Genomic DNA, 27,540 nt, shown 5'->3' with positions numbered 1-27,540 from the left:
TATTAGTGAATATTTTAAGGAGTCAAACCCAAACCCTGTGCAGCTGTGACACACTGACACCGTCACCTGATTCAACACTGAGGCAGATCATCCAGATACAGAATAAATAATTTGTGCAATCAAACTTCATTTGGTCCGTGAGAGGGAAAATATCTGTGTTGTTTCCCCCACTGTCTAAAAATGTCAACACAACTGAGCACAACTCTTTACAACTTACTGTACAAACATGAAGAAATGTAAAATTTTATGATATTATATATAACAGCAAAGAAAGAAATACTACATTTGATCCTGGGACTTCTCATTTAAACTTGGCAATAATCTGTCCTCGGGACATTACTTCTGTTCTGAGCTGTTTGATAATTTTGTAATTTGTCAGAAACTGAGACACATTTTTCTGAAGTATCACAAACATGAATTAAGATAAGTCACATGTCTGTTTTCATGTCATGTTCTGCATTTGAACACAAAGTGACGAAGCAAAACAGAAAAAAATTAACACATAACACTGGATGATACATTCTTACACACAGTAAAATGCCAGAATTCTCAGATAGAGGGAATTTCATAAATATGTGAGAGTTTGAGTCAGAGTGACGGAACATTTCTGTTCAATTTAAAAAACTGAAAAAGTGTTGATAGTGTGTGGAAAGAGTTTGTTCAGTTATTTTTATATCAAACCCTCACAGGGAACATTTAAACATTTCTAACATTGATATAATATTATTACTTTACTACATCGTCGTGAAAAATACATTTGAAGTTACTTATAACTAAATTACTTTGATAAATCAAATGTAAAGGATATTGTACCAGTACAATAACATCTGTGACAGTAGATATTTTGTGTTTTTGCGATGAGGCTGAGGAGCAGGTGAAAACCACTTAGACATAAAGTTTCCTCACTGACGTGTGTTAGTGAAGGGTAGTGCTGTTGTGTGTGTGTGTGTGTGTCTGTTTGTGTGTTTAACTGTTAGCAGCAGGATCTACTCTTCGCTGATTGGCTGCCGTGCAGCTCCACCGTCTTCACCTTCTCTCTGTCTTCTTGTTCCTTCAGAATTCTGAGAAAAACAGGGAGATATAAATTTGAGGAGCAGCTAGACGGGAAAAATATAATCTCCTGTGTCCATTAAACTTGCGTGTTTTGTGACTATTGCTGCATCAGGTCTGCATAAACCCTGCAGGGTTTGTTTTCTCCCACTTAAAAAGAAAATGCTAGTTGCATCACCCACCGCTGTGTTTTTGTCATTGTAAATATAGCAGAGCAATTATATCCAGTCTAACTTAGCTAGAATCCACATAGTTATTTGAGGCAGAATGAGTGACAGTGGATAACTGGGAATTTTTGCAATAATGTAGAAATAATGCCACTGATTCGGTTTTCTACAGCAAAGACATGAAGCTCATTGCCAAACATTGCCATGTATCACACACAGAGGGGAGGAGGTGGACATTGGATTTCTTTGTTTTTCTTGTTGCGTGAAGTCGATCACAACCACATGCTCACCTGGCTAAATGAACCATGGACTCCATCACATTCTGTCCGGAGCAGGCGCTGCACTCATAGAAAGCCATTTGGCTGTCCTGCAAAAATGATGATGATGATGATGATGATGATGATGATGATGATGATGATGGCTGCCATTACCACAGAAGACTTTTTAAATCACCATGAGTGGAGGCCTTTCAAAAAAACGAAATACTCTACTAATAGAACATCTGGGCTTACAAAGTACTTTCCAATCTCCATAGAAACTAATTAGCACAACAGAGACCAGAGGAATAAAGAACTGTCAAGAGATTCAATACTTCAGATTCATGTCCACATAAAACATATCTTATTATTATCATAAGATAAAGAAATATCACTTCTAGCCACTGGATGTAATTGGTAGTAAACAGACACAGACCTTGGCCAGTCTTTCACCCAGACCTTTCTGAACTTGTCTCTCAATCTCCTTGTCTGTTTTGTTTCCCAGGAGCAGGATGGGAATGTCGTCGCCAGCTCCTTCCTATAAAAGGGAAGAACACAGACCAAAAGGAAAAATCCTCTTAAGAGAGTCCACTGTGGTTAAAGAGCCACTGAGGGTATCTCCCCCCTGCTCTCTGCTCCCATATGGAAAATCAATCAGAAGGGAACAGACACTGTTCTATATATGATTTTATAATTTCTACATTATCATACTGTGAAAACATTCACCTCAGAGCCACAATATTTCTTAGAAAGCAGATTTCAGTCAACTGAAGCCAGTCAGAAAAAAAAACTGCACAGGGATAAAACAAAAAACTCTTTTTCTTCTTGTTGTATGAAATGTACAAGATGTTCGTCACACGGGTTAAATTTCATCAAGTTACCTTTACACTCGTCAGCCAGTGTCTGACAGCAGTGAAGCTCAGCTCGGCTGTGATGTCGTACATCACCACCACGCCGTCAGCCTTTCGAAAGAACTGTTTGGTGATGCTTCGAAACCTGCAGGAGGAGGAAGAAGAAGGTAGAAGAGGAAGAAGTGTTGTTTTCGTTGTTACATCAACAACCCCTGAAAACCTCCTCTGTCCTGCAGGAGATGTATTTTTAATTTGCTAACTGAGAGGCACTAAAACACATTGTGTAATATTAATGTTGAATGTTTTTAGGTTTTCCCAGAAACAAGAAAACTTGTCCTCACCTCTCCTGTCCTGCTGTATCCCACACCTGCAGCGCCACCCGGCTGTTGTCCACTGATATTGTCTTGACACTGTAGTCTATACCTGCATTTTCAAGAAAAACTATTATTTTACATACATATATTGTATAAAAAAATACCTATGCCACAGATGACTGTAGAAACATATACAACTATACAAAATTACTTGATTCAGGCAATTTGAATGATCAAATGTGAAAATGTTCATGATTGAATAAAACATGAATGGATGAGTGGAAGAAACTGAAAAAGTAAAAGTGGTAAAAATTTTATTTTACTGTAATGAAAGCTGCAGGATCAAAACTCGAGGCTCTTTATTTTTGAATACATTTTTCAAAAGTCCTTGAGAGAATCTCACCTCTTTTTATCAGCTTCTACAAAGGCTGCAATTTATTCGAAGTTAGGTAGTTCAATACTGTTTATACAATATATTCATATATGCTAATAAAAAGCATCGATGAGAAAAAATATTCTTTTATTCATCTTGTTGTCTCAGTGTTAAAACCAGTGGGTGTACTGTATCAAAGTGCATCGTCAGCAAACACATGCAGAGTCTGAGGTTGACCACAGGAGCCACAGGCTGTTTTCATGCCTTCGCTGACAGGAACTAACAGATGACGTCTTTCTTTCTGTCTGTTTGCACCGTGAGACACGTACCCACAGTGGCACAGGTGCCCGGGTTGAAGCAGTTGTCACAAAACCGCTGAAGGAGGGAGGTCTTTCCAACGCTCGAGTTCCCCACTAGGACGACCTTGAAGAGGCGGTCAGGAGGCGAGAGGCCGCCTTCCTCCTGAGGAGAGAGAGGCATGATGGGAACAGAGAGTGGAAGGAGGCTCCAGGAGCTTTCTTACACGTCTTGCAACAGAGTAACGATAAGCTCTCACTGAGAAATCAAGTAATGACCACAGAATAAAAACATTTATATAAAAACATTATTCTATGTTAAGTGAGACTTCCCTGCAGTTTATCAATCCCTGTCCACATTCTTACATTTACACTAGTCTCTTTGCCAACAGGCTGACCCCTTGGAGAAGTGGGAGTATCTCTTTCATCCATATTTCCCGGCTGCCGGACAGGAGACGCACGCGGATGAATATCGCTCATCACCAAGTCAATATTCTCCTCGTTGTCAAAGACCTCCTCTCCTTCATTACACTCCTGAAGGGGAGGTGGTGTTTCACAGTCACTCAGGAGCAAGTGTGGGAGGTGGTCCTCCTCAATGGAGATGATCCTCCGGAGGTGACCCCTCGTGTCCGCTGGGCAGGACGGCTGAGACGACCCATTGGTTAGATTCTGTCTCACAGAGCTGGACGTCAGCTCTTCCTCATCCCTACTGCTCATACAAAGTTACATACAACCCACAGGAGGAAGAGAAACAAAGTCAAGTGATGATGTTTCATTTGAAACCATCTTAACAAGAGAGGAATTCAATTATTAAATCATCCTTCGATGTTTCACCTATTGAAGATGTTTGTGTTCATTTGTTTGACAGCACCGATTAGAGGCCTCTGCTTATAACCCGTCGACGTGTTGTGATTCTTTGGATTCTGCAGAAATAGAACATGAAGTGTTGAATCATGCAGTGGATTCAGGGTTCAGTCTAATCATGTTTGAAAGAGGGCTAAAAAGAAGAGGAAATACAAAAAGAGGGTAAATATAAGAAGGAGAGTGAATTATGCTTTAATAAACAACACGTACCTGATAGCTAATGTCCCTTTCATCTCGTAAATGTTTGTTCATTTCCCTGGATTCGACAAAAAGAAAACCTTCAGTCTTACCGAACACGTTTTAGTGTTGTGTAACTGACCTTAGTCTTTAACAATTTGAATACCTGGCCTTGTTAGAGATGATGTTAACTGATGAATAATTCAGAAGTCATAATGACTGTGATACAAACAGTTCTGCACCAACATCTTTACCTGGCTAATCATGACAAGTTAGTGGATCAGCTGCCTGAAGAACGAGCTGCTTACAGGCAGGAAATAATATAGAAATAGTTGTTAGGGGAACATTTATGAGAAGGAGCTGAAAATGCCCGACAAGGCTTCTCTCTTAATAAAAATGTCAACTTAGTAACCGATCTCTGACCAATACTATAAATAATTTACAAGTAATATATTTGACAGATACTAAATAATATTACTGAAATGAACTCAGTTTTTTCATTAACCACTTTTTTAAAATTATGGAGTTTGCTTGAAATAATTCCCAGCATGAAGTGTTTACACTAAAATAAAGCTGTTAATCTATCTGGAGTCTATATAGCTCCTCTGTGTTTCCTCTCTTACCTCATTAGGTCCAGTTGCTTGAGGAGACTCGATCTCTCTCTCTGAAGTCCCTCAGTCAGTCTGTAGATTTCCCTGTGTTCAACAACAAAGAATATTTAACACAAAGGCTGTTTAAATGGAAAAAAAACTATATTTTATCAAAAATATGACCTGCACCAAAAAAGTAAAATATGACAGATCTCAAATATCTGTTAATACGACACATAAACACAACCCTTTCTCATCTCCTCTGTTAAAGATCAAAGCATTTGAGGCATGAGATTTATGCCTGAAAGGAATCAGAAGAATGAGATAAACCAAAATAATTTCGTTACCATTATTTCTACGTCTGTCATGGTCCCAAAGTTTCACAACGTGATGACAAAATAAACATCCAAATATGTGAAAGTCGATCAATACTATAAATACAGGCCACACATCATATTGCCATGTTTCGCCTCTTAATCTGTTCCCAGCAACAACTTGTGGTTGCATCTTGAGCAGAAACGTAAAATATTTGATGCAGAATAATCAGAGAATAACTAAAGGCACGTGAGTTGTTAAGATTAGCTTCAGGACAACTCACATCTCCTTCTCCTCGTGGAGCCGTGAGGACTGCTCCTGCAGGTACCCCAGCTGCTCCTGGGCCAGGCTCAGCTCCTGACTGGTGTGATCCAGCTCCCGCGCCAAATCGTCGTTTGTCTGCTTCAGCTTCACGTTCTCCACTTTGGTCACGTGTTGTTCGCTGTGGAGGTCTTTGCACTGTAGCTCCAGCTGGAGTCAGATCCATGGTCAAGACAAGGGAACAAGAGAAGTGAGGAGATCTCAGCTTAGATCCCTAAATATTTCTAGATAAACAGAGTTATTGCCTTTCTGTTCAAACTCAGGCAACAAGGAAAAGACCAAGTTTGTTAAGTAAACAAGTAAACACAATATATAACATAGGTTGAGTGGTTTTTAGATATTTTAATGATGATTTGTCACATATTATAGAGTATATTTAAAGTCCCTGTGTGTGGAAATATAAAAGTTACTCTGACTTCTACAAATGCATGACTGTTAAATGTGCAACGACTTTAGTCAGAGGACGAACAAGCAAAATCAACATGATGTGAAGATACAATCTCTGAGTGTTTCTCAACAAACTGCTGTAACATGAATTCCACTGAAGGGACAATGATGTTCCCCACAAACAGGAAACTCAGTTAACAGCTGACATGTTATTCAGTGGTGCTCAGGAAAAGTCCTCGTCGGTGTGACCAGAATTAATCCCAGTTCACTAATGAGCCTGAAAAGCCTGTGAGTCTGTGACTGGAGGTGTGAGCCAGAAACCATTAACGTCTCTCAGTACTTTTCAACACAAGCTGTGGTTACTGCAGAGGAAACTCACTGGGGAAGCATGGATTATACTGGATTTACACCAATGACATGTTACCGAGTGTTAAATGTAAAAGCTGCTATAATAGAAGTCTTTCACAGTAGATGGACAGAAATATTCAATTGTCATGTATATTAAATTAGGGAGTTTTCACTTATAAAAGGAAGTTGGCTGCTGCTGCAGTTAAAACAACCCTATTAAAGGGCTTTTACATGTAAGAAATTGTATCTGTATATTTATGTATCTTATATTTATCTGTGTAGCAATTGGTGTACATCATAATCACTGTGGTCGGTGTGTTAACATATTGCTCGGAATTTTTATCGTGAATTTCTTTTTAGCATTGCTTTGATAGCTAGCATCGCATGTTAGCATGAAAGCAGAATATGTTGCGAGTCCTGAGCATTTAACTGTGATGACCGTGTAAGTCCAGCTTTCGTCTTGTTTCTCATGTGTTCAGCTGCTCTGACAGTTGAACTTCCTCACGGGAAACCTCGAGTTAAGTCTTTCTCATCGTCTGTGAAGACAGCAGTGCACTCTGGGGAGAATCACTTCTTGATACATCTCACTCACCCCTCGCTGTTTCTGGAAGAGATGCTCCAACTCTTTCTCTTTACCGGACAGCTGCAGCTCCAGGTCTTGACTCAGAGACAGAAACCGCTCGTAGTCCTTCAGAGCATAGATAGCAGACATGAATTTAGCAAAAGGGTGAGAAGGAAGGAGATCGAAAGTATTTGACAGAGTTGACAATAAAGAGAAAGTATTGTTTGACGTTACTGGTCGGTGTGTACCTGCAGCACGACCTTGTCTTTTTCATTTTTGATTTGCTGTTCCATTTCTTCGTACAGGCGTCTTATCTCATCGTCATGTGTTGCTGCTTTTCTGTGAGGAGGAAATACATGTGTCCAAACTAACTGCCAGTTGAAAGCCAAAATACAATCAGAGCTTCTTTAAATGATTAAAACCTATTCTAGACAGATAAATACATCATTGACCCTAAACCTCCACATCTTCAGATAATCAAATACACAAAGACGTCCTGCTCCGACCTTTCAAGAGCGCTCTCCATCTCCCTCTTGTCCTGGTTGGCCTCTTTGATCTGGGACGTTACTCTGGATAAGAAGTCCTCAAAATTGGATAAAAGATGCGGTTCATCCCGACGCAGCTGAGCCCAGAGACCACGCACCTCAGCAGGACTGCAGGGGACAGAAGGACGGAGCAAATGTAATGAAGAGCAGCATGTTGATTTCTTAAAATAACATTTGAAGTCTTTCGCCACATGATTTCACGAGGAACTCATTATCCCTTTTGGAATTGGAATAGAAATCAAACTGAAAGGAGATGGGTGGAAATTCTAGCAGAGCAGCAAACATTGAAGCAGCTCAGCGGCCAGATTATTGTGCTTTATATGAGGACATTGTGTTTTTTGCCTTCAGAAATCTATTCATTATTATTACAGGAAATAATCTTGCACGCTTCAGAGAAATGAAGCAAACTATTCCTGATAAGAACGCTGCCATGTGGCAAATACAAGGCTCGACCAATCGTGAGTCAAATCACTAAATAAAACCAAACATATCAGAAACTTGAACGAACATCTGTGACAACAAGTACCTAAAATTACAGAAACCATGATTGAGAAAAATTTACTTGACTTGTACTTTTTAGTTTGTTCCATGTCCCATCCACTAACATGGAGGGGTGAGGATTTATGACCTCTACTTCAGCTAGCCACTAGGGGGCGATCGAGACACCAAGGTTCACTTTTGGGGAGGAGTCATTGTCAGTGGTGGGATGTAACAAAGTACATTTACTTAGTTACTTTTATTTCCATGTATCTGTACTTTACTTAAGTAGATTTATCTTCAGGCGCTTTTTACTTTCACTACAATACATAAATCACTTCTTTCTCCACCTACATTTTTAGAAAGCATTGCGTTAAATGTTCACAATGTTTTTTATATCTTTAAACTAATCAATAACGCAAAAGAAATTTGTTCAATGATCCAATCAATGAAGAGCTTTATTAATTCTTTATTAACATGACAGTCAGTTCAATTATTTTATTAAACAAAACATACAGTATTTATAATAGTTAACGATGTAGTTTAGACTGTTGCTCTGCACAAAAACTGTGCGATGCCAGAAACCAAATAATGATGTCATCATGTTGACTCATTAAACAATGTGATGTGGCTGGGAACTGTGATTAGTGAAGGAAAGTCAAACAGACAAAGTCTTGAAGTCTGGTCCCCGTCCCTCTGAGTTAACGCTGCACAATGTGATCTGATCTAAGATGTCATCTCGAGCTCAGACCGGTGGGCGGAAGCCAATAGGATGTTTAAATCTGGCATCCACCTCCACTGCTGTTTACTTTTATTGAGTTGTTTGTTAAAGGTGAGTCTAGTCATGTGTTTCATAAGATCCTGTCAGAGCATCTGTCTCACTGACTAAACAGACCTCCACTCCACATACTGATGACTTTTCAATGTATGAAATACCAAAACAGAGATTTAGACATGTTTTTTATAAGAGTGAATTTTTTCTGGAGGTAATTCTACTTCAGATTTAAAATGTATTCAGTTTCAAACGGTGTTGAAAGGTTGTGGAGATCTGAGCACTTTGCTCACAGTGGCAGCACAGGAGCTTTGTTTGAGAGTGGAAAACTTTCAACTCCTGTAGAGTTTGCACAGCTGATTACGGTCTCAGGCCGAGTTGCCTAAATATATATTGTGGGCTCAAAGGAAATGTTGACAAAGTGTGCAAAGATATGACACACACACGGACACACACACACACGCAATACTCACTCTTCAAAAACACTTTTGGCTCCGAGGCTCTCCATTAGCATGCAGAAGTGTTTCTCCTCCTCACCGTCGTCTCCTCTCGACAGGCTCTCCTCCCACTGCGTCTGGTACAGGACCTCTGGCGAACTCTTCCCGGGGTTATGGTCCCCCATGTCTTCCTCCACAGAAACCCTCTGGCCAAATAAAAACTGGCCTGTAAAAGAAAAGAAAAGAAAAGAATAAAAGCCCAGGAGTACAATCAAAACACCAGACTAGCCTCAGAGTGGACCCCAGAGGGATTGTTAGGAGGAAGAAACAGACTATAAACGTACTAAAGCCCGAGGAGAACTCGTCGAGGGTAAGGAATCCGTTGCCGTCGGAATCGAGGGTATCGAACACGTTCTCCAGCTCCTCTGCGCTGAGAGGGAGCTCGCCGTTCAGCCTCTGTTCAGCAAGACACAAAACACAGCTGCTGTTGGCAATGACAGAGCCTCAAGAACATTAATTGCACTGTAGCTATAACAACTGCTACTTGACCCTCGAGAGGACAGTCATTTGTGCAGCGGGGATCATGTGGTGTGGTGATGGTCTCCTATAGTTTCATGCCTTCCCTATCTCAATGAGAGTAAATTAGCTTTAATAACACAGGATGTGAGATTTATTCCAAAGCCCTAAAACGCTGGGTGTAACACAAACACAGTCCTGGTAGTTTACAGAAATATGTGCTTGCATTAACTTAAACGATAGATAGGGTTATTATAATGTTCATGTTTTGTGTTGGTGACCTAAATGCTAAACCAGCAGCTAGGTTCCACAAAAACGATCCAACTCCCAGTAAATAACCCAGAAAATGTGTTTGAGTACAGATGAAGTAACCCAGCTTTCTTCTGTGTGAAATAAGCTTTTTCTAATTCTTATTTTAATACTTAAACATTCAGACACTTTAAAGTATTAGCACCTTCCTGGAAACATCCCAGTGTACATAGTCTGTAATTACTAACAGTTCCACAGTAAGCTGAAGTTGGTTCAGCGGCGGAGTTTGAAGCGGATGGACAGAGACAACACTAGACACAGGAGTGACAGCTGTTTCTTTAGTAAGCAGTTAATCCGATGTGTGACCCTCCCAAAGAAAAAAAAACCTTCTGACTTCGACAGTCACTGCTGGATGATTTACGAGAAAAGCCAACAGAGCCACACCTCTGTAACCAGCTGGGTTTTTACACTGTGTTGACACTGGTGCGAATGTTGACCGATGCCTCCCGTGCAACCCGGGGAAAGAATAGCATCAGTGCAAGACCTTCGGCTGAGTCTTGTAAAAATGTGTTATCAGGGCAGACCATATCCCTCATGTCAGCAAACAGCTGTAAAGCTCGTCCGGTGGTGGTCACAGTGTGAAACGAACTTTAAGCTGTGAAAATCCCACGGAAATATTGTCACTGAAAATACTGTGTCGAAAAGAGTAAGCAATGTGAAGCTCATGTGTGGAAGGTTTAAAATAAATAACCATAGAGTGCCTGTTTGCTTTGGAAATGTGTGCAGATATGGAGACATGGTTGAACAAGGCAAAGCGTCAAATCACTGAAGGTGGTGAAAGAGGCCAGACTACAAAAAGAAAGGTCTGATGGTTTTAAAAGGACCCGTCCAACCCAGCTAACTACCTTTTTAACGTAAGTGTTATATGAAACAGACTCCAGAATAAAACTCTTCCCAAAGCCGTCCACCTCCTGAACCCTATAGATCCAGCACTGCAGGTCCACGCTGTAGGTTTTAAATAAATGGAAAGCAGATGTCTTTATCTTGCAGGTACCTGCTGATTGTTGCCTGACGGACGCTAATGTCTTATCCATACAGTTTATTAGCGCTGAACAAAAACGCCTGAAGGCATTACCATGAAACCTGGTGCAGGTCGGTGGACTTCTACCCTCAGCACTAAAAAAGTGGTTCAAAGTTTGTCGGTTTGAGTCCTACCAGACCCGACTGTCAAACATCAGTAAGCATGAAAATTTAAGTTTAGAATGGGTCACAGAAGAATCTTCTTATGTTCTGGGGGTGGATCCAGGATTTTTACTATCTTTAACATTGTTTTTTTTACGTTTCCGAGCAGAATGATCATTCTACCAGTGTTTAAAATCTGTTGTGACTTGATTGAATTTAAGGCTTTTGGCCTTAGTGGAGCTATGTTCTTTTCTGAGTCTTATTCTAAGGTTAGTACCCTATCCCCTATCCCGTAACCCTACAAATTTCAAACAATGTTGTTAATACGGTGATCTAATATCAACCTTTTAAATACAGTCTGTACTCTTTAGTACAAATGGCTGAACGGGCCGCTGTCCTGCTCGCCATCTAATTTCCAAATCCATTATCATAAACACCAGATCAAAGCCTCTCCTTTATGTATTTACGCTCCTGCAGCGAGAACCCACAAGTGCTTCATCAAAGGATTATGCACGTCAGGGATGAATATCAGGAGTGAATCTGCACAATAAGGTGAGTGGACGAGAGGCATGACAACGCTTCGCTTCCTGTGTCTCAGTGTCTTTTCTGCAGCTGTGAATAAAGGTACAAATGTCCTATTCATGTCTTGTTCAGAATCATTAATGAGTGTGTCTGCTCTTTATTCCCCTTCTGGACAAATTTGATCATATCTCTGTAAATTAGAAAAACTGTGGATAGAATCCTCTGCTACTACAGATGATATAAAATCCACACTGATATTTTATTAACTAGAATAAAACTCTCTTCCGACGAGTGCTCATAATTTCAATCAGGCTGCGTAAAATTTCACAAACTCAAATGTCAGTTCCCTTAATAAGCCTGATTTGTTCTTCACCAAAATCCATGAATTGATCCCAACCAACAAAAAAGGTGTGAAACATAACTTGACTAAGGAAATTAGGTGTCTCCAAAAGTTATTAAAGTTATTTATTGTGTATCTTCTAGTGTGTTTTTATGACTCTCCAGTGGAGTATAACTTTACATGTACTTTATACAAACATAAAAACAACAAGTTCTCCTTTTTAAGACAACTTCTCTCATCCTCGTGTCAGCAGCCTCACCTGCATGTCGCGCCGGGTGATGAAGCCCTTGTTCTCGACGTCACACATCTGGAAGAACTCATGGGTCTTCTCATGAAAGGTGTTTTGTCCCGCGTCTCTATTCTCCCCGCTGCCTCCTTGCCTTTGCCTGCCCGCTGTCCTGGCTGCAGCGGTGGTCTTGGTGCTGGCGGTGGTACTGGGAACAGTAAAAGCCGCCATGGTGCTCGCGTTGATGCCAAAGCGTTTTCAGTGTCACTTCACATGAGCCAGGTGCAGACAGGGGTGCGGGGGAAATAAAAAAAAGCTGAGAGATCCCGGAGAAGTGGCGCTTCAGGCTGCTGTACATCAGAGGCTTTCAACAATGTCCCAGATCATCATCTCTTAGCAACCACCTCTTTAATTAGTCGATGAAACCTAGGAGATAGACAGGAGCAGAATCTTCAGTATAAATAAGTGCAGCCTCTTGTCTGTTTAATGTATTCTCCATAGAAATATAATCTGTTTTACTATAGCTCAATGTCAAGGTTTACATTTGCTGTCTGCTGTCTACTTGTTAGACCTGCACATGGAGCTGGAACAGAAATGCAATTTTGTTCTGCTGATCTTTCTGGTCTTGACGACTATTAAAGGTTCAGTGTGTCTAATTTAGTGAAATCTAGTGGTGAATTTGCATATTGCAGCTGAATACCCCTCACCTCACCCCCGCTCACCTCAACCCCCCTTCCAAAAATGATAGAGATTCCTGTAGCCTTCAGTCGTCATAAAACTCAAAAAGGTGTTTAGTTTGTCCAGTCTGGGCTACTGTAAAAAACATGGCGGCCTCCGTAGAGAGGATCCGCTCCCGATGTAAATATAAAGTATTTAAATATAAAGGCCCACTCTAGGGTAAAGAAAACAACAATTCGGACAATTAAGATGAAACAAACTTGTAAAAACATCACTAGGATTATTATATATTCAATTTCTGCCAATAGATCCCTTTCACCTTAATCTCACACACTGGACCTTTAAGTTCACCTTGACTTGGAAATGAATGTAGTGCATCAAAAACATGTTATTGTAAAAAAGGATCCATAGAAAAAAAAAAAAATAATAAACTGGAACATTAAGAATTCAAAAGCACGAACACCTTAACAGAAAATCAGAAAATGTGATCATTAACTTCCAAAAATAATGTTTTAAATATTGATATATGAATATTAAATCTTCTTTATGCTGTTCACCTAAAACAGCCGCTGCTCTTCTCCTTCACTACACGTGACCGCCCCTTGCTGAGACTGATGTCGTCTGACAAGTCAAAAGTTAACTTAATTTGGAAAGAAAGTTGTGGTGAGACGAGGGTCCTGTCTGCTCGGAAATATTGACTGATGTCACTCACTTGCTGGGTTTCATGGGGGCTGCAGTGGTTTTGTGCACTGGTTTGGAAGACTTGCCTTCCAGAAGCTGAGCTCAGTCGATTCATGAACAAGAGCATCTGACAGTGTTCATGTTTACCCACGCAAATGTAGATATGTGAGACAGGACGGGGGGAGTAGTGACAATTGTGTATGCAGGTAAAAAGGCAGCGACCTCATACACACAGACTCAGACTATCAGCCCGTCCAACCCGTCTCAAAGTGGAATCTATATTTCTTGCTTGCTCATAGAGCTCAGAGAAGTAATTCAGTTTTACTTTCTCCCATCTTATAAAGCTCTATCTCTATAATAAGATAAAACAAATTTAAAATATGAATTCCAGTGTTTGTTTTAATGTGTTTGTTTTATGTTTTTGCTTGTATTTATATATGAAACACTTTTATAAAAAATACAATATTTCTATTTAAAAATCTGGATGTCAACATCACATATTTCCTTTAACAAAGTCATTCGACCTTTATGTGATATTGACTATTTATGAGGATGTTATGCTTGGACGTTTGAGCCTGAACATTGTGCAACATCTTTCAAGGATGACAAACCTCACGAGGAAAAGTCTGCAACCCACAGTCTGCAACGGACAAAACTTAAGTAAAGGGGAGGAGGAAATAATAGAAGGAACTATTATTATATGGACACAGAGTCGTGTCTTTAACCTCAGACACACACAAGTCATGTATTGTCTCGTCTCTACAGATTCTTTCACTGGCCAGAAGCCACAGACATGTTTATGGCTCCTTTGTTAAAACTTAGACAAGTGCTCAGCGACTTCATAGTAGATCAACAAAGATAACAGACAAGAACAACACTTGGTTTAAAGAACACTAGCTTCTATACAGATATGTGCATCTATGGAAAAAACACTTTCTGTGCTTATAGATTCATTCACACACTTTGTGACTTGTAACTTTACTAAACTGTGACTCAAAGACAAAGATATTTATCATTTTTCTAAGGTCTGTGGTTAAATGATGGATTTTTCTGTTTTACCTTATCTGTTTATCAGGGTTTAACCACAGACAACTACTGTAGCCGCAGTTGTTGCAAAGTACAAAGTTAAATTCTGTTTAAAGCCATTTAGATTAATGGAGGACAGACAGTTATAAACGTATTGCTCTTAATAGTCATTTCATTCTAAGGGCAAAACACAAATGACACATCAGAATCTACCTGAATACACAGTGTCAGACGTGGTTACGCACTAGCTTTAAAGAGTTCGCTCTTGCCTATAAGTCACTTTAAAAATGGAGCAACAACAACAACAACTATTTCAACTTTCTATAGACTTAATGTGCTTTATATTAAATATCTGTAAGAGACAACAGTTTGCTGTCTGTGCTGTCTGCAGTCACATACAGGTACGGCAAAGCATCGAGTCATCAAGCTGTAAAAACCCACTCATATCATATCGATCTCGTCATTTACAAACAAGATTCTAAAAGTATGGCCAGATTCAAATTGGTTTGACAAATAACAGGTTTGTGTCAATGCTGTGGCTCATCCTCATGTCCTCTCATTGTCTAACTGAATAGAAACACAACACAATCTATACAAAAGTCCGATATGACACACATCTGACACACAGCTGAAGCTCAAATTTAAAATCTGCCCCATTTCCTGCAGAGTGCTCACAGCCACGTTGTTCACAAATGACAACAACCCTCAGTGATATGCAGCTACATGAGGAAGAAGAACTTCACACACCAAGTTACACCTGACATGTGTTTAAATAACACAATGCAACATGTAAACAACATGTCAGCAGGAAACCAGTAAGTAAACACTGGTCAGATAAGGCTCCAGTTTGCCACAGCAAGTGCAACAAGGTAGAAACTTCCACTTCCTCGACAATAGACGAACTTTCTTTTACTGTGAAACTTCCTGTGACAGATGCATTTCTTGACGTTAGCAGCAGAGCACTTCCCCAAAAGTCACATCGGGCCAACAACAACAACAGCAGTCACACAAAGTAACACAAAATAGCAAAGAGCAGCACACAGTAACACACAGTAACACAAAGTAGCAAAGAGTAACACACAGTAACACACAGTCAGGTGGAAGAGGCTGAAGGAATGATGGCTGCAGGTGGAGAGGAAAGTTAGTGACGTACCAGAGAGGATTCAAGTTTCTTCTTCTTCTTCGTCTTCTGCTGCTGATTCTTCTTCTTCTTCTCCTTCACGTGAACTTTACATGTCTATGGTTAAGAGTCGGTGCAGGAGGGGCGGGGCTTCCAGCGAGTCATCGTACGTAACCACAGCAACAGCAACACGGAAGTGCCCAAAGTAAGTGTTCTAATATTTATCATTAATTTTTCTTTTCTACTTTCTTTCCCTATTTCTCTCTCTCATTTCTTCTCTCTTTCTTCCTTTCTTTCTTTCTTTCTTTCTCTCTGTCTCTTTCTTTCTTTCTTTCTTTCTTTCTTTCTTTCCTTCCTTCTATCATTCTTTCTTTATTTCATTCTCTCTTTCTTTCTTTATCTATGTATTTCCTTCTTTCTTTCAAGGTTTCATTGTCTGGTGATTTTTTTGAAAGATTAAATAAGTTAATAAAGGAATGGAAATAAATAAAATACAGTTAACGATGTGCTGAGGTCATGTGACACCCCCCAACAAATTTACAAAATCAAACTATAACAACAAATTATTATTATTATAAAATGTGTATTATGACGACGTTAAATTAGGAGTTAAATGGCAAAAATCTGTTTTCTAAAGTGTCAATGTTGACATTAACGTAGACATTGAGTTGAGTTGTAGTACCAGTTTTGCTCAGACGAGGGCAGTATAGCTCCTCGTATGGAATCAGTGAAATTGGAGGAATAACATTTCAGCACAAGTTGTTCCGTCATAAAACAGTAAACTTATATTTAATCAGCTGCTTCTATAGAAGATATTATTATACCTCTTGACCTCTCAGCGTCCTGTAGCAGATTTTCCTCTCATGTCCCATCTGGACACATATCGTGTAATAAACGTCCCAGATGAGCGTGGACTCTGTTTTACAACAAGTGTGTGTGATCTACAGGGGAAACAGACTCGTAGTGCACCATAAACATGTGTCTGCTCCACCGTGCAGCGGTGCAGCAGGTGTGAAAACACTCTCCCAGGCCCCACCACTGTCATACATCGTCAATGCACGGACTACCACATGTATGTTCCACATGTGTGGTGGAGATGATGAGGGCCCCTGAGCTTTAACTGTCTCATCTTCAGGTTGTGTGTGAACAGATGCATGACAGTGGACGCTCCAGCTGAGATCTCAGAGCCAGATGGAGGACGGTGAGTGATGATCATTTGAATTGTGTTTGTTTTCTGCCTGAGTATATAGAGGTAAGAAATCACAAATAACTTTTATTTGGTTTAAGAATCTGCAGAAATATAGAAACCTGCTGTTTAAAAATGGCAGCTGCAGCTCTCATAAGACAAACCTGAGGATAAAGAGCTTTAACAAGATCTTTATCCTCAGGTTTGTCTTATGAGAGCTGCAGCTGTTCCAACACCATCAATAGAAAAACTGCAGCCAGCCTGTGAAGATGAGCAAAGATCCACCATTTCCACCCGAGCAGAGACGAACCAGAGCAGACTGGGAAGAAGAGAGGAGAGGATACGCAGCCAGTGTTGCCACATCGCTCTGGTTTAAGGCCTCGGAAGGACTGAGCTCACACTGGAAGACTCTGGTTCCACTCTGCCTCTCCCAGTGTGTTGGGGAGTCATCTGTGCCACTGCGTTAGTGGTCCTCCAGGGCCTCAGGGATCGCGCTATGGGTTCAGGGATGAGCCAGTGGCTATATGCATGTGGACAGTTCTTCCATTCATAGCCACGGTTTTTTCACTGTATCATCGTGCATCTGTGTGGTCACGGTTTCCAGTTTCCCCATACATAGACGTTCTCTTTTCTCCTATAGTCTCAAAATGATTTAGGGGTTTTGTGCTGAGGAAAACTGAAGAACTCATTCGCAGCCCTTGCAATGCAGCACAGAGAGTGTAAAACTTTACGAGTGGTTCTTGATCTTTTGTCAGAGTCTGGGTAAACAATCCAAAACTCATATGTAGGGCAGACCTACTTTAAAGGCTTTCATCACCTACAACGCCTCCAGATTTAGAGCCTTCCTGACACCTATGATTCAGTGTGAACGCTCTTACATTCACATCTAGGTCCTTCATCTATTTCACTGCCTCTTTGCTGAAGATTCAGTGGATATTGATATGTCGCTAACTTTAACCTGGTTGTTTTCAACTTCAGTACAAAAATATATGAACAAGAAGTACTTTATATTCCATTTAAATAACTTAAAGTTGAGGTATTATGTTTGGTTTTAATTTAAATCTCGGTTTTACCATCTCACTTTCATCTGTCTTGAATGGGTGCCTCCCTTGGGGCTTAACTTTCTCACTACAACCTCTAGGTGGCACTCTAGAGTCGGGTAATGTGTGGAAATAATCCAGTTCAGCATGTGTGGACTCATTTTAGAGCCAATACACTCACACTAATGAGGTGTGGACATGGAGATAGAATGCGTCTTGCTTAATTTATTGCTGCCGAGTCATAGAAATGATTTTATGAATGGATGATCCAAGTAATGCGAGAGAAGGATGAGACTCCAGTGTGGAACTCATGTAAAGCATCTTGTGTGAAAAGCAATTTTCCGGGGAATTGGATGAGTGAGCAAATATGAAGTGGAGATGATGATTTGTTTTGAATCTGGTGCTGTCCGAAAGGCAGTTATAATATTGCTCGTGTGTATTTCTGTCACAAACAGCTCTGTCCTCCATGCTCCCCCTGCTCCCCCATGACACAGGTGAAAGATTTACTTTCCAAGGATGATGGTGATGATGTGGCGGGAGCTCATGTGGCACCCTGGCCCCTGACTGCTGCCAGGCTGGAAGTCAGGTTAGCACATGCAGCTGCCGTTGCTTCTTATCACACAAAGTCTTATTGTGCAAGACAAGCTATTACACGCTCCATTTACAAGGTGGCTGCTGATATACCGAGCGCCTGACTTAGCCTGATGTGTGACATAATGAAAGCCTCCATTGCTGCCATAGTTAACTCACCAGTCCAATCCATTTGCCCTCTGTGGGTTCCATTATAATGAACATATTAACTCTAATTGATTAGTGAAGCTCTTATGTCGACCAGTGCTGGAAGTCTGTAGTCGGCCGTGCTGTAGATTTGCATGAGGGATCTCATTCCCTCACACAGCCAGATTTATGCCATTAGACAGGATTGCATGTAAGTACCACTTGCTGTAGGCCTCTCCCCCGAGGGAATATGGAAACATGTGTTTCCAGTTGTTTCATGGGTTTCTTCATATGTTCACACTGACCACACTGACTTTTCCATTATCTCACTGCACGCCATCCGAGCAGTTTGCCCTCAGATTAAATCACCTGAAGGAACTGCACTGGTGAACCAAACCGGTGAATAAATGGTAATGTGACCTTGAAGCAGTTTGGCACGTGCTTGCTTGTTTTATGTTTTTCGAAAGGTAAATAAGACAAATATCAGACTATCTGCATCGCATGAAGAGTGGAAGCTAAAACAAACACTGCAAATAAAGATAAACAACATTTCTCCACCTTTTCTCATTGTGCAAAAACATGTTTTGAACCAAACTTACCAGACACATGAAAGCGTGAACAAACATCAGTGTGATACAAACTAACTGAAATGACAGAAACATATTTTTTTATGGACTACAACAATAACAGAGTGTTATGTTGTTTGTAGCTAAAGCTGGTTCCCAAACTTAAATTGAATGCATCGCTAGATAAAGTGAAAATATCGGGACTGCCAAGCAGCTTTTCTTCACTCCACTCTCACCTGACATACTCCGACCTCCTGTCTCACATTTATTCATTTACTACATTCTGTCTTTGACTGGTTCCGACCCCAGCGCAGCCGGCAGAGTGACTCAAGATGTTGGCCGTGGTTCCTCAGAGTAGAAACAAGGAGGATGGGACGCTGCAGATTTCTTTCTTCACAGTTTCTCTTCAAGTCAGCGCTGATGTGCTCGGTAGTAGAAGCTGCTCATGTTTCCTATAAAAAGCCTGGTGCACCACAGGGAGCACTGGTCGGGCTTTTACCATGAAAACGGATCAAACGCAGGAGCTTGACTGCACCGCTGCAGATCCAGCAGGTGTTTTTGGAGCGTGACATCCTCTTACTTTGATTCTAATTCTAGCTAATGATATAAGCCCTCAAAGATAATTCCACTCATTAAATCATAGTGGGTGTGGTGTTTAAAGCAATCAAAGGCGCTGCAGGGTTTTAAAGCTCCTGAGGAACGTGAGGAGCAATGATCACATATTTCTCTTCAACAGGACGCATTGTAAGCATTGTGACATAATAACATTTAAAGAACCATTAAGGTCGTCAGCTGAGAATCATGAAGCACCGGACTTAAAAACTAGTTTATTGCTAATAATGTTTCTAGACGATTAAAGTACAGTCGGTACATTTTGAAGATTTAACAGAAGACTGTTGCAGAAGTGACACCTGCTCATACAGGAACACAAGAAAGCTTCATGTTATATAGTCACGTTTCCATGGTGACATGTCAAACTTTGATGTTTCACCATGAAACAGGAATTTGTTTGAACTCAAATTTGCAACGTATAATCTTCCCTTAACTTCTCGTTTGATACTGAATATAAAGATGAAAACATGACAACTACTCCCAAAGTGAAGCCAAATTATATATGTCACCCCCTGGTGGCTGGCTGCAGTATTTGTCATAAACCCGGCCTCTTCCATCAGTGGATGGGATATGGACCAAACTAAAACATGTCTGTATACAAATCCAATATCTTTCTCTCAAAGATGGTGCCTGTCATTCATGGTAGTTCTTCTCACACTGGCGCATCTTCAAGTGTTAATTTTTTTAAATCACTCATATTCAGTCTCAGTCATTGTGCCATCTACTGGTCCAATCGTGTCCAAACTACACACATAAGACAAAAGTCCCGGGCCTGATGACATCTACACAGAAATCATGACTTTAAATCACAGCGCCCCCTGGTGGCAACAGGAAATGTCTTGTTTTTTGCATGTCTTACACTTGGATTTATTCCTCCTCATCCACTGACCTCAACCATGTCACACTGTATCAAATGGGTCTCAAGACACTGATAATGAAAACATAAGATTACTGTGACTTTTCGTCAAACACAGTATTAATGGCGTGGCATCAAAGTTCATCAACAGGCCGTGAAACACGAAATTGCTGTAACTTCCGTGTTCATGGGTCCATCTCCCTCAAACTACATGTGTGTGTTAACATCCCCCCCCCTGAAGATATTCATATGGCTTTAAGAAATGGAAAAAACGGAAAAACTTTAAGAAATTTTGCGTGGCAAAATAACTGACTAGCGCCCCCTAAAGGGCAGCCCCAGCACCACGTTTGGCCGACATGTACAAAAATCGATGGGGACATGTGTCTTTTCATAACAAACAAATAAGTCTCTTGGATAGATATGATAGACCAAACAAGAAGTCCACCATTTTTTATTTAGTGTCCATTTTGACCATATTCACCATTTTTACTTTGACATACTTGTCCCAGGGCTTTCATCAGTTCAACTTTAAATTCAGATGAGTGTCATCACAACAAGATGGAGTTAAAAAATGATTTAGGGATTGATTTTTCGTCACATCGTGTGACCGTGGCGTGGCGTCAAAGTTCATCAACTCGCCGTGAAACACGAAATTGCTGTTACTTCAGTGTTCATGGTTCTATCTCACTCAAACTACATCGTGTATCAACAGACCCCCCCGTGAAGATATTTATATGGGTTTAAGGCCGTGTGACCGTGGCGTTGAAGTTTGATTAAACGCCATCAAAACACAAGGTTCTGTATCTCCGACATACATTGTCCAATCGAGTCCAAACTAGACATGTAAGACTAGAGTCCCGGCCTGATGACATCTACACAGAAATTATGACTTGAAATCACAGCGCCCCCTGGTGGCTACAGGAAGTTAAGCGTTTATCCTTGCCACAGAGAGGAAAACGCATCAAACGCGGAGACGTGTGCTTTGTCATCGATCGCTCTCTCCCCCGACCGCAACAGGCTTCAACGTGCAGGTGCTCGGGCCCGCAAGTGCTACAACGTAGCCCTAGTTAGGGCCCGAGCACCGAATGGTGAGAGGCCCTATTGAATCTGTAAGGATTTTTAGGGCCCGAGCACCGAAATCGTTGGGAGGCCCTATTGAAATTGAAATGATTATTATTATTATTAGGGCCCGAGCACCGAATGGGGAGAGGCCCTATTGAATCTGTAAGGACTTTTATTATTTCCCTTTGGGGGAGTTTTTCAGTGTCTAGACATGCTCAAAAAGTTATGAAACTTTGCAGGAAATTCAAGAACTACGGATATTTGACTATACTTAAGTAATTTAAAATGGGCGTGGCAAAATGGCTCAACAGCGCCCCCTGGAAAGTAGCCCCTAGGTTTCCCTTTGACCGATCAACACAAAAATCGTGTCCCACGTGTATCATGACCAGACAAACAAAAAAGTCTCAAAAGTCCAAACTACACACATGAGACAAGAGTCCAGGCTTGATGACACCTACACAGAAATCCTGACTTAAAATCACAGCGCCCACTGGTGGCTACAGAAAATGTCTTGTTTTTTGCATATCTTACACTTGGAAGTATTCCTCCTCATCCACTGACCTCAACCATGTCAAACTGTATCAAATGGGTCTCAAGACATTGATAATGAAGACATAAGATTACTGTGACTTTTCATCAAACGCCATATTAATGGCGTGTCAGCAAAGTTTATCAACTCGCTGTGAAACACGAAATTGCTGTAACTTCCATGTTCATGGTTCCATCTCACTCAAACTACATGTGTGTATCAACAGCCCCCCGCTGAAAATATTCATATGGTTTTTAGGAATGGGCGTGGCAAAATAACTGACAAGCGCCCCCTAAAGGGCAGCCCCGGCACTACGATTGGCCAACATGTACAAAAATCGATTATGGCATGTGTGTTTTCATAACAAACAAATAAGTCTCTTGGATTGATAAGCTAGACCAAACAGGAAGCCCGCCATTTTAGATTTAGTGGCCATTTTGACCATATTTACCATTTTTACTTTGACATACTTGTCCCAGGGCTTTCATCAGATCAATTTCAAATTCAGGTGGGTGTCATCACAACAAGATGGAGATAAAAACAATTTAGGGATTGATTTTTCGTCACACCGTGTGACCGTGGCGTGGCGTCAAAGTTCATCAACTTGACATGAAACTATATTATTATTCATGCAAATTAATTGGCTTTTTGAGGGCTTTAACATGCTCAACTTCTTACCAAAATTTGCAGAAAGTTAGAAAGTGGTGAAAATTTACGTATTCTGAAGGAATTTTCAATGGGCGTCGCAAAATGGCTCAACGGTGCCCCCGAGACCCCTGGAACGTGTTCGCATTGACCGGTCTTTCACAAAAATCGATATACAGGTGTATCATGACCAGACAAACAAAAAAGTATGTAGGTGCAATTGGAAAAACACAACAGGAAGCCTGCTATCTTGCATTTAGTGGCCATTTTGGCCATATTCCACGTTTTTACTTTGATGTACTTGTACCAGGGTTTTCATCGGATCAACGTCAAATTGAGATGAGTGTCATCACAACAAGATGGAGATAAAAACTGACTGACAGATTTTTTTTTAGTGACACGGTGTGACTGTGGCTTGGCGTCAAAGTTTGATTACACGCCATGAAAACACGATGTTCTGGCCATTAAAACACGATGTTCTGCGACCATGAATCCTTTGATGCTGAGCCGGTCAAATATCAAAAGAATTTCTGTTTTTATTATTATTTTCAGGCAAAACGCATGCAACGCTAGGCAAAAAGCATGCAACGCTTCAAAATGCATGTGCTCGGGCCCACTCAGTGCTGCTTTGCAGCCCTAGAAATTTTATTTTTATTTTAATTTCAAATTATACAGTATACAATTAATATGTAATATTTATTTTTATTATTTTTATACATTTTACGTGTTGAGTCACATGTTCAGATTTTCCTTGTTTACAATATTCACTGATATTTTTTCCTTGTTTAGTTTTTTTTAAGAAAAGCACATCCACAGCACTTTGTGGATGTTTGTGTAAGAATATTATTATAATTATATAAGATCATAAGCGCAGAGATTTCTTGGTTAATTCATCAGTTATTTTATTTCTGTTCCCTCATCACAACTAAACTACAACTTTTTTGAGAGCAGATGTTTTTGTAATGAAGAAACTCGAGTTCTGTTTTTATAACTCGAAGGAACCTGAATCCGTCTCGATCAACTTTGTGTTCGTCTCTTTTTCAAACGATGAGAAATGATTTTTACAAACTCGTCAAGAGAAACTTGCTAAATTGATTCAACTGGTTTGAACCTCGACTGTATATAACAAACAATTATTTTCCTTATGTATTTATCTGTTGATTGTCTGTAAAGCGTCTAAACTGAAGATTTGAAGAACTTCACATGTTAAGAAATGTTTGCTTGAAAAAGAAGTCGACACAATTAACAGATGCTCAACTCGACGACTCGAATGTAAACGTTGAATTAAAGAATTTAAACTCAAACTGTTCTGCTGATCAATGTAACACACAAACAACTTCTTTAACTCATCTGCTTGTGAATAATGAAGATGATAAAACTCCTCCTCAGAGGTTATTAGGGCCCGAGCACAGACATCAAAGGTGTCTGGTGAGACCCTATTGAAATTGTAAGGATTATTATTATTATTATTATTATTATTAGGGCCTTATTATTAGGGCCCGAGCACAGACATCAAAGGTGTCTGGTGAGACCCTATTGAAATTGTAAGGATTATTATTATTATTATTATTATTATTATTATTATTATTATTATTATTCAGGCAAATGAATTGGCTTTTTGAGGGCTTTAACATGCTCAACTTCTTACCAAAATTTGCAGAAAGTTAGAAAGTGGTGAAAATTTACATATTCTGAAGGAATTTTCAATGGGCGTCGCAAAATGGCTCAACGGTGCCCCCCGAGACAGCCCGAGACCCCCGGAAGGTGTTCCCATTGACCTATCTTCACAAAAATCGATATACAGGTGTATCATGACCAGACAAACAAAAAAGTCTCTTGGTGCAATTGGAAAAACACAACAGGAAGCCTGCTATTTTGCATTTAGTGGCCATTTTGGCCATATTCCACATTTTTTCTTTGATACACTTGTACCAGGGTTTTCATCGGATCAACTTCAAATTGAGATGAGTGTCATCACAACAAGATGGAGATAAAAACTGACTGACAGATTTTTTTTTAATCACACGGTGTGACCGTGGCGTGGTGTCAAAGTTTGATAACACGCCATTAAAACACGATGTTCTGTAACGCGGACATACATGGACCATGAATCCTTTGATTTCAGTCTTCCTAGATCAAAGGAAACTTTATGTCTTGCAAAGGTTACGTCTCTCTCTCTCTCAGAACTGGTTATTTTTGTTTTTTCAGACAAAAAGCATGCAACGCTTCAAAATGGATGTGCTCGGGCCCACCCAGTGCTGCTTTGCAGCCCTAAAATTTTTATTTTCTCGTTAAATCTTTAACACCCCAAAAAGTCCCTGCTCAGGGGAAGTACGTAAAGGAGGATTCTGGTATTTTTCAACATGGGCCCTGTTATTAAATGTCAATGTGTTAATGAATGGAACTTACACTTGTGGAATTGGTCCAGTAGATTTCCAACGCTGGCAGCCGTGACACGACGGCAAGTGTCAGTCTAAGAATTGATTATTATTATTATTATTATTATTATTATTATTATTATTATTATTATTATTATTATTATTATTATTATTATTATTATTATTATTCAGGCAAATGAATTGGCTTTTTGAGGGCTTTAACATGCTCAACTTCTTACCAAAATTTGCAGAAAGTTAGAAAGTGGTGAAAATTTACGTATTCTGAAGGAATTTTCAATGGGCGTCGCAAAATGGCTCAACGGTGCCCCCCGAGACAGCCCGAGACCCCCGGAAGGTGTTCCCATTGACCTATCTTCACAAAAATCGATATACAGGTGTATCATGACCAGACAAACAAAAAAGTCTCTGGGTGCAATTGGAAAAACACAACAGGAAGCCTGCTATATTGCATTTAGTGGCCATTTTGGCCATATTCCACATTTTTTCTTTGATACACTTGTACCAGGGTTTTCATTATTATTATTATTATTATTATTATTCAGGCAAATGAATTGGCTTTTTGAGGGCTTTAACATGCTCAACTTCTTACCAAAATTTGCAGAAAGTTAGAAAGTGGTGAAAATTTACATATTCTGAAGGAATTTTCAATGGGCGTCGCAAAATGGCTCAACGGTGCCCCCCGAGACAGCCCGAGACCCCCGGAAGGTGTTCCCATTGACCTATCTTCACAAAAATCGATATACAGGTGTATCATGACCAGACAAACAAAAAAGTCTCTTGGTGCAATTGGAAAAACACAACAGGAAGCCTGCTATTTTGCATTTAGTGGCCATTTTGGCCATATTCCACATTTTTTCTTTGATACACTTGTACTTATTATTATTATTATTATTATTATTATTCAGGCAAATGAATTGGCTTTTTGAGGGCTTTAACATGCTCAACTTCTTACCAAAATTTGCAGAAAGTTAGAAAGTGGTGAAAATTTACGTATTCTGAAGGAATTTTCAATGGGCGTCGCAAAATGGCTCAACGGTGCCCCCCGAGACCCCCCGAGACCCCCGGAAGGTGTTCCCATTGACCTATCTTCACAAAAATCGATATACAGGTGTATCATGACCAAACAAACAAAAAAGTCTCTGGGTGCAATTGTAAAAACAAATCAGGAAGCCTGATATTTTGTATTTAGTGGCCATTTTGGCCATATTCCACATTTTTTCTTTGATGCACTTGTACCAGGGTTTTCATCGGATCAACTTAAAATTGAGATGAGTGTCATCACAACAAGATGGAGATAAAAACTGACTGACGGATTTTTTTTTAATTAATATTGTTGTCGTACCTGTTTAGTCTCAGCAGGTTAGTGTGGGAACGTTGTTGTTATGTTACCATTTGGAATCACACTCAGACCTTTGCATAATAACTGTGAATGAACCTGGACTCCGTGTTTCAGACGTGTGATGATGAGTCACAGTGAACGCCCGCCGCGCCCTCGGGTCAGCTCAGCATTTCTCTCCTGTTCACAAACTGATCGTGTTGTCATGGGGTGTGTTCATGTTCCTGAGCCTTCAAACGTTCAGCTTCCATGCATGACCCTGTGTGTGTGTGTGTGTCTGCGTGTGTGTCTGTGTGTGCGGAATACACGTGCATGTGGCAGCAGGTGTGTTGACGTCAGGTCAGACATTTAAATGGAGCTGTTTTCACGAGGGCGTGTGATGTGAATGTGTGTTGACAGTTAACGGAGGCGGGACATTTAACGTTCAACCTGTTTGTCGGCTTCTCCTCAGGCATTGGTGCACCTGCCGGGCGGCGCCTCACCTCAGAATCTAGCTGCAGAGCGGCAGCGTGGACTGGGACTGGGACTGAGACAGACTGGGACTGGGACTGGGACTGGGACTGGGACTGGGACTGGGACTGGGACTGGGACTGGGACTGGGACGGAGACGGAGACTGAGACTGAGACTGAGACTGAGACTGGGAATGGGACTGAGACTGAGACTCCACCAGCACTGAGGCCAGATGTGTGCAGCTGCCTGAGGGATGCTGGGCTCCGTCTCCCCGGTGAGTTCACTGTGAGGCCTCCACCTGTCGGGGGCCCAGTTCTGTAGGGGCCCGGTTCTGAGAGTCGGCTGAGACTCAAGTTTCTGTTCAATTGTCCATCGTGGACGAGTTTATTCCTGGTTATTATTATTTTTCAGGCAAATGAATTGGCTTTTTGAGGGCTTTAACATGCTCAACTTGTTACCAAAATTTGCAGAAAGTTAGAAAATGGTGAACATTTACGT

The 27,540-nt window shown here is 40.6% G+C and overlaps 1 protein-coding gene across 1 annotated transcript; it reads right to left on the bottom strand.

Moving 5' to 3' along the window:
- Nucleotides 1–820: 820 nt before the first annotated feature.
- On the bottom strand, nucleotides 821–12,369 carry cracr2aa (calcium release activated channel regulator 2Aa). Its single transcript, XM_061076954.1, has 17 exons — nucleotides 12,172–12,369; nucleotides 9,448–9,559; nucleotides 9,140–9,329; nucleotides 7,379–7,525; nucleotides 7,121–7,211; nucleotides 6,903–6,998; nucleotides 5,538–5,725; nucleotides 4,973–5,044; nucleotides 4,383–4,428; nucleotides 4,143–4,231; nucleotides 3,675–4,017; nucleotides 3,342–3,474; nucleotides 2,667–2,748; nucleotides 2,356–2,470; nucleotides 1,911–2,012; nucleotides 1,508–1,584; nucleotides 821–1,061 (listed from the first exon to the last, which is right to left on the bottom strand). Exons 1-17 carry the CDS (start codon nucleotides 12,367–12,369, stop codon nucleotides 974–976), a joined length of 2,169 nt encoding a protein of 722 aa, XP_060932937.1. The 3' UTR covers nucleotides 821–973.
- Between the last annotated feature and the right edge of the window lie 15,171 nt (nucleotides 12,370–27,540).

Source organism: Limanda limanda, chromosome 8, assembly GCF_963576545.1.
Source record: "Limanda limanda chromosome 8, fLimLim1.1, whole genome shotgun sequence".
Taxonomy (NCBI): Eukaryota; Metazoa; Chordata; class Actinopteri; order Pleuronectiformes; family Pleuronectidae; genus Limanda; species Limanda limanda.
This window is presented reverse-complemented; position numbering and strand designations above follow the sequence as displayed.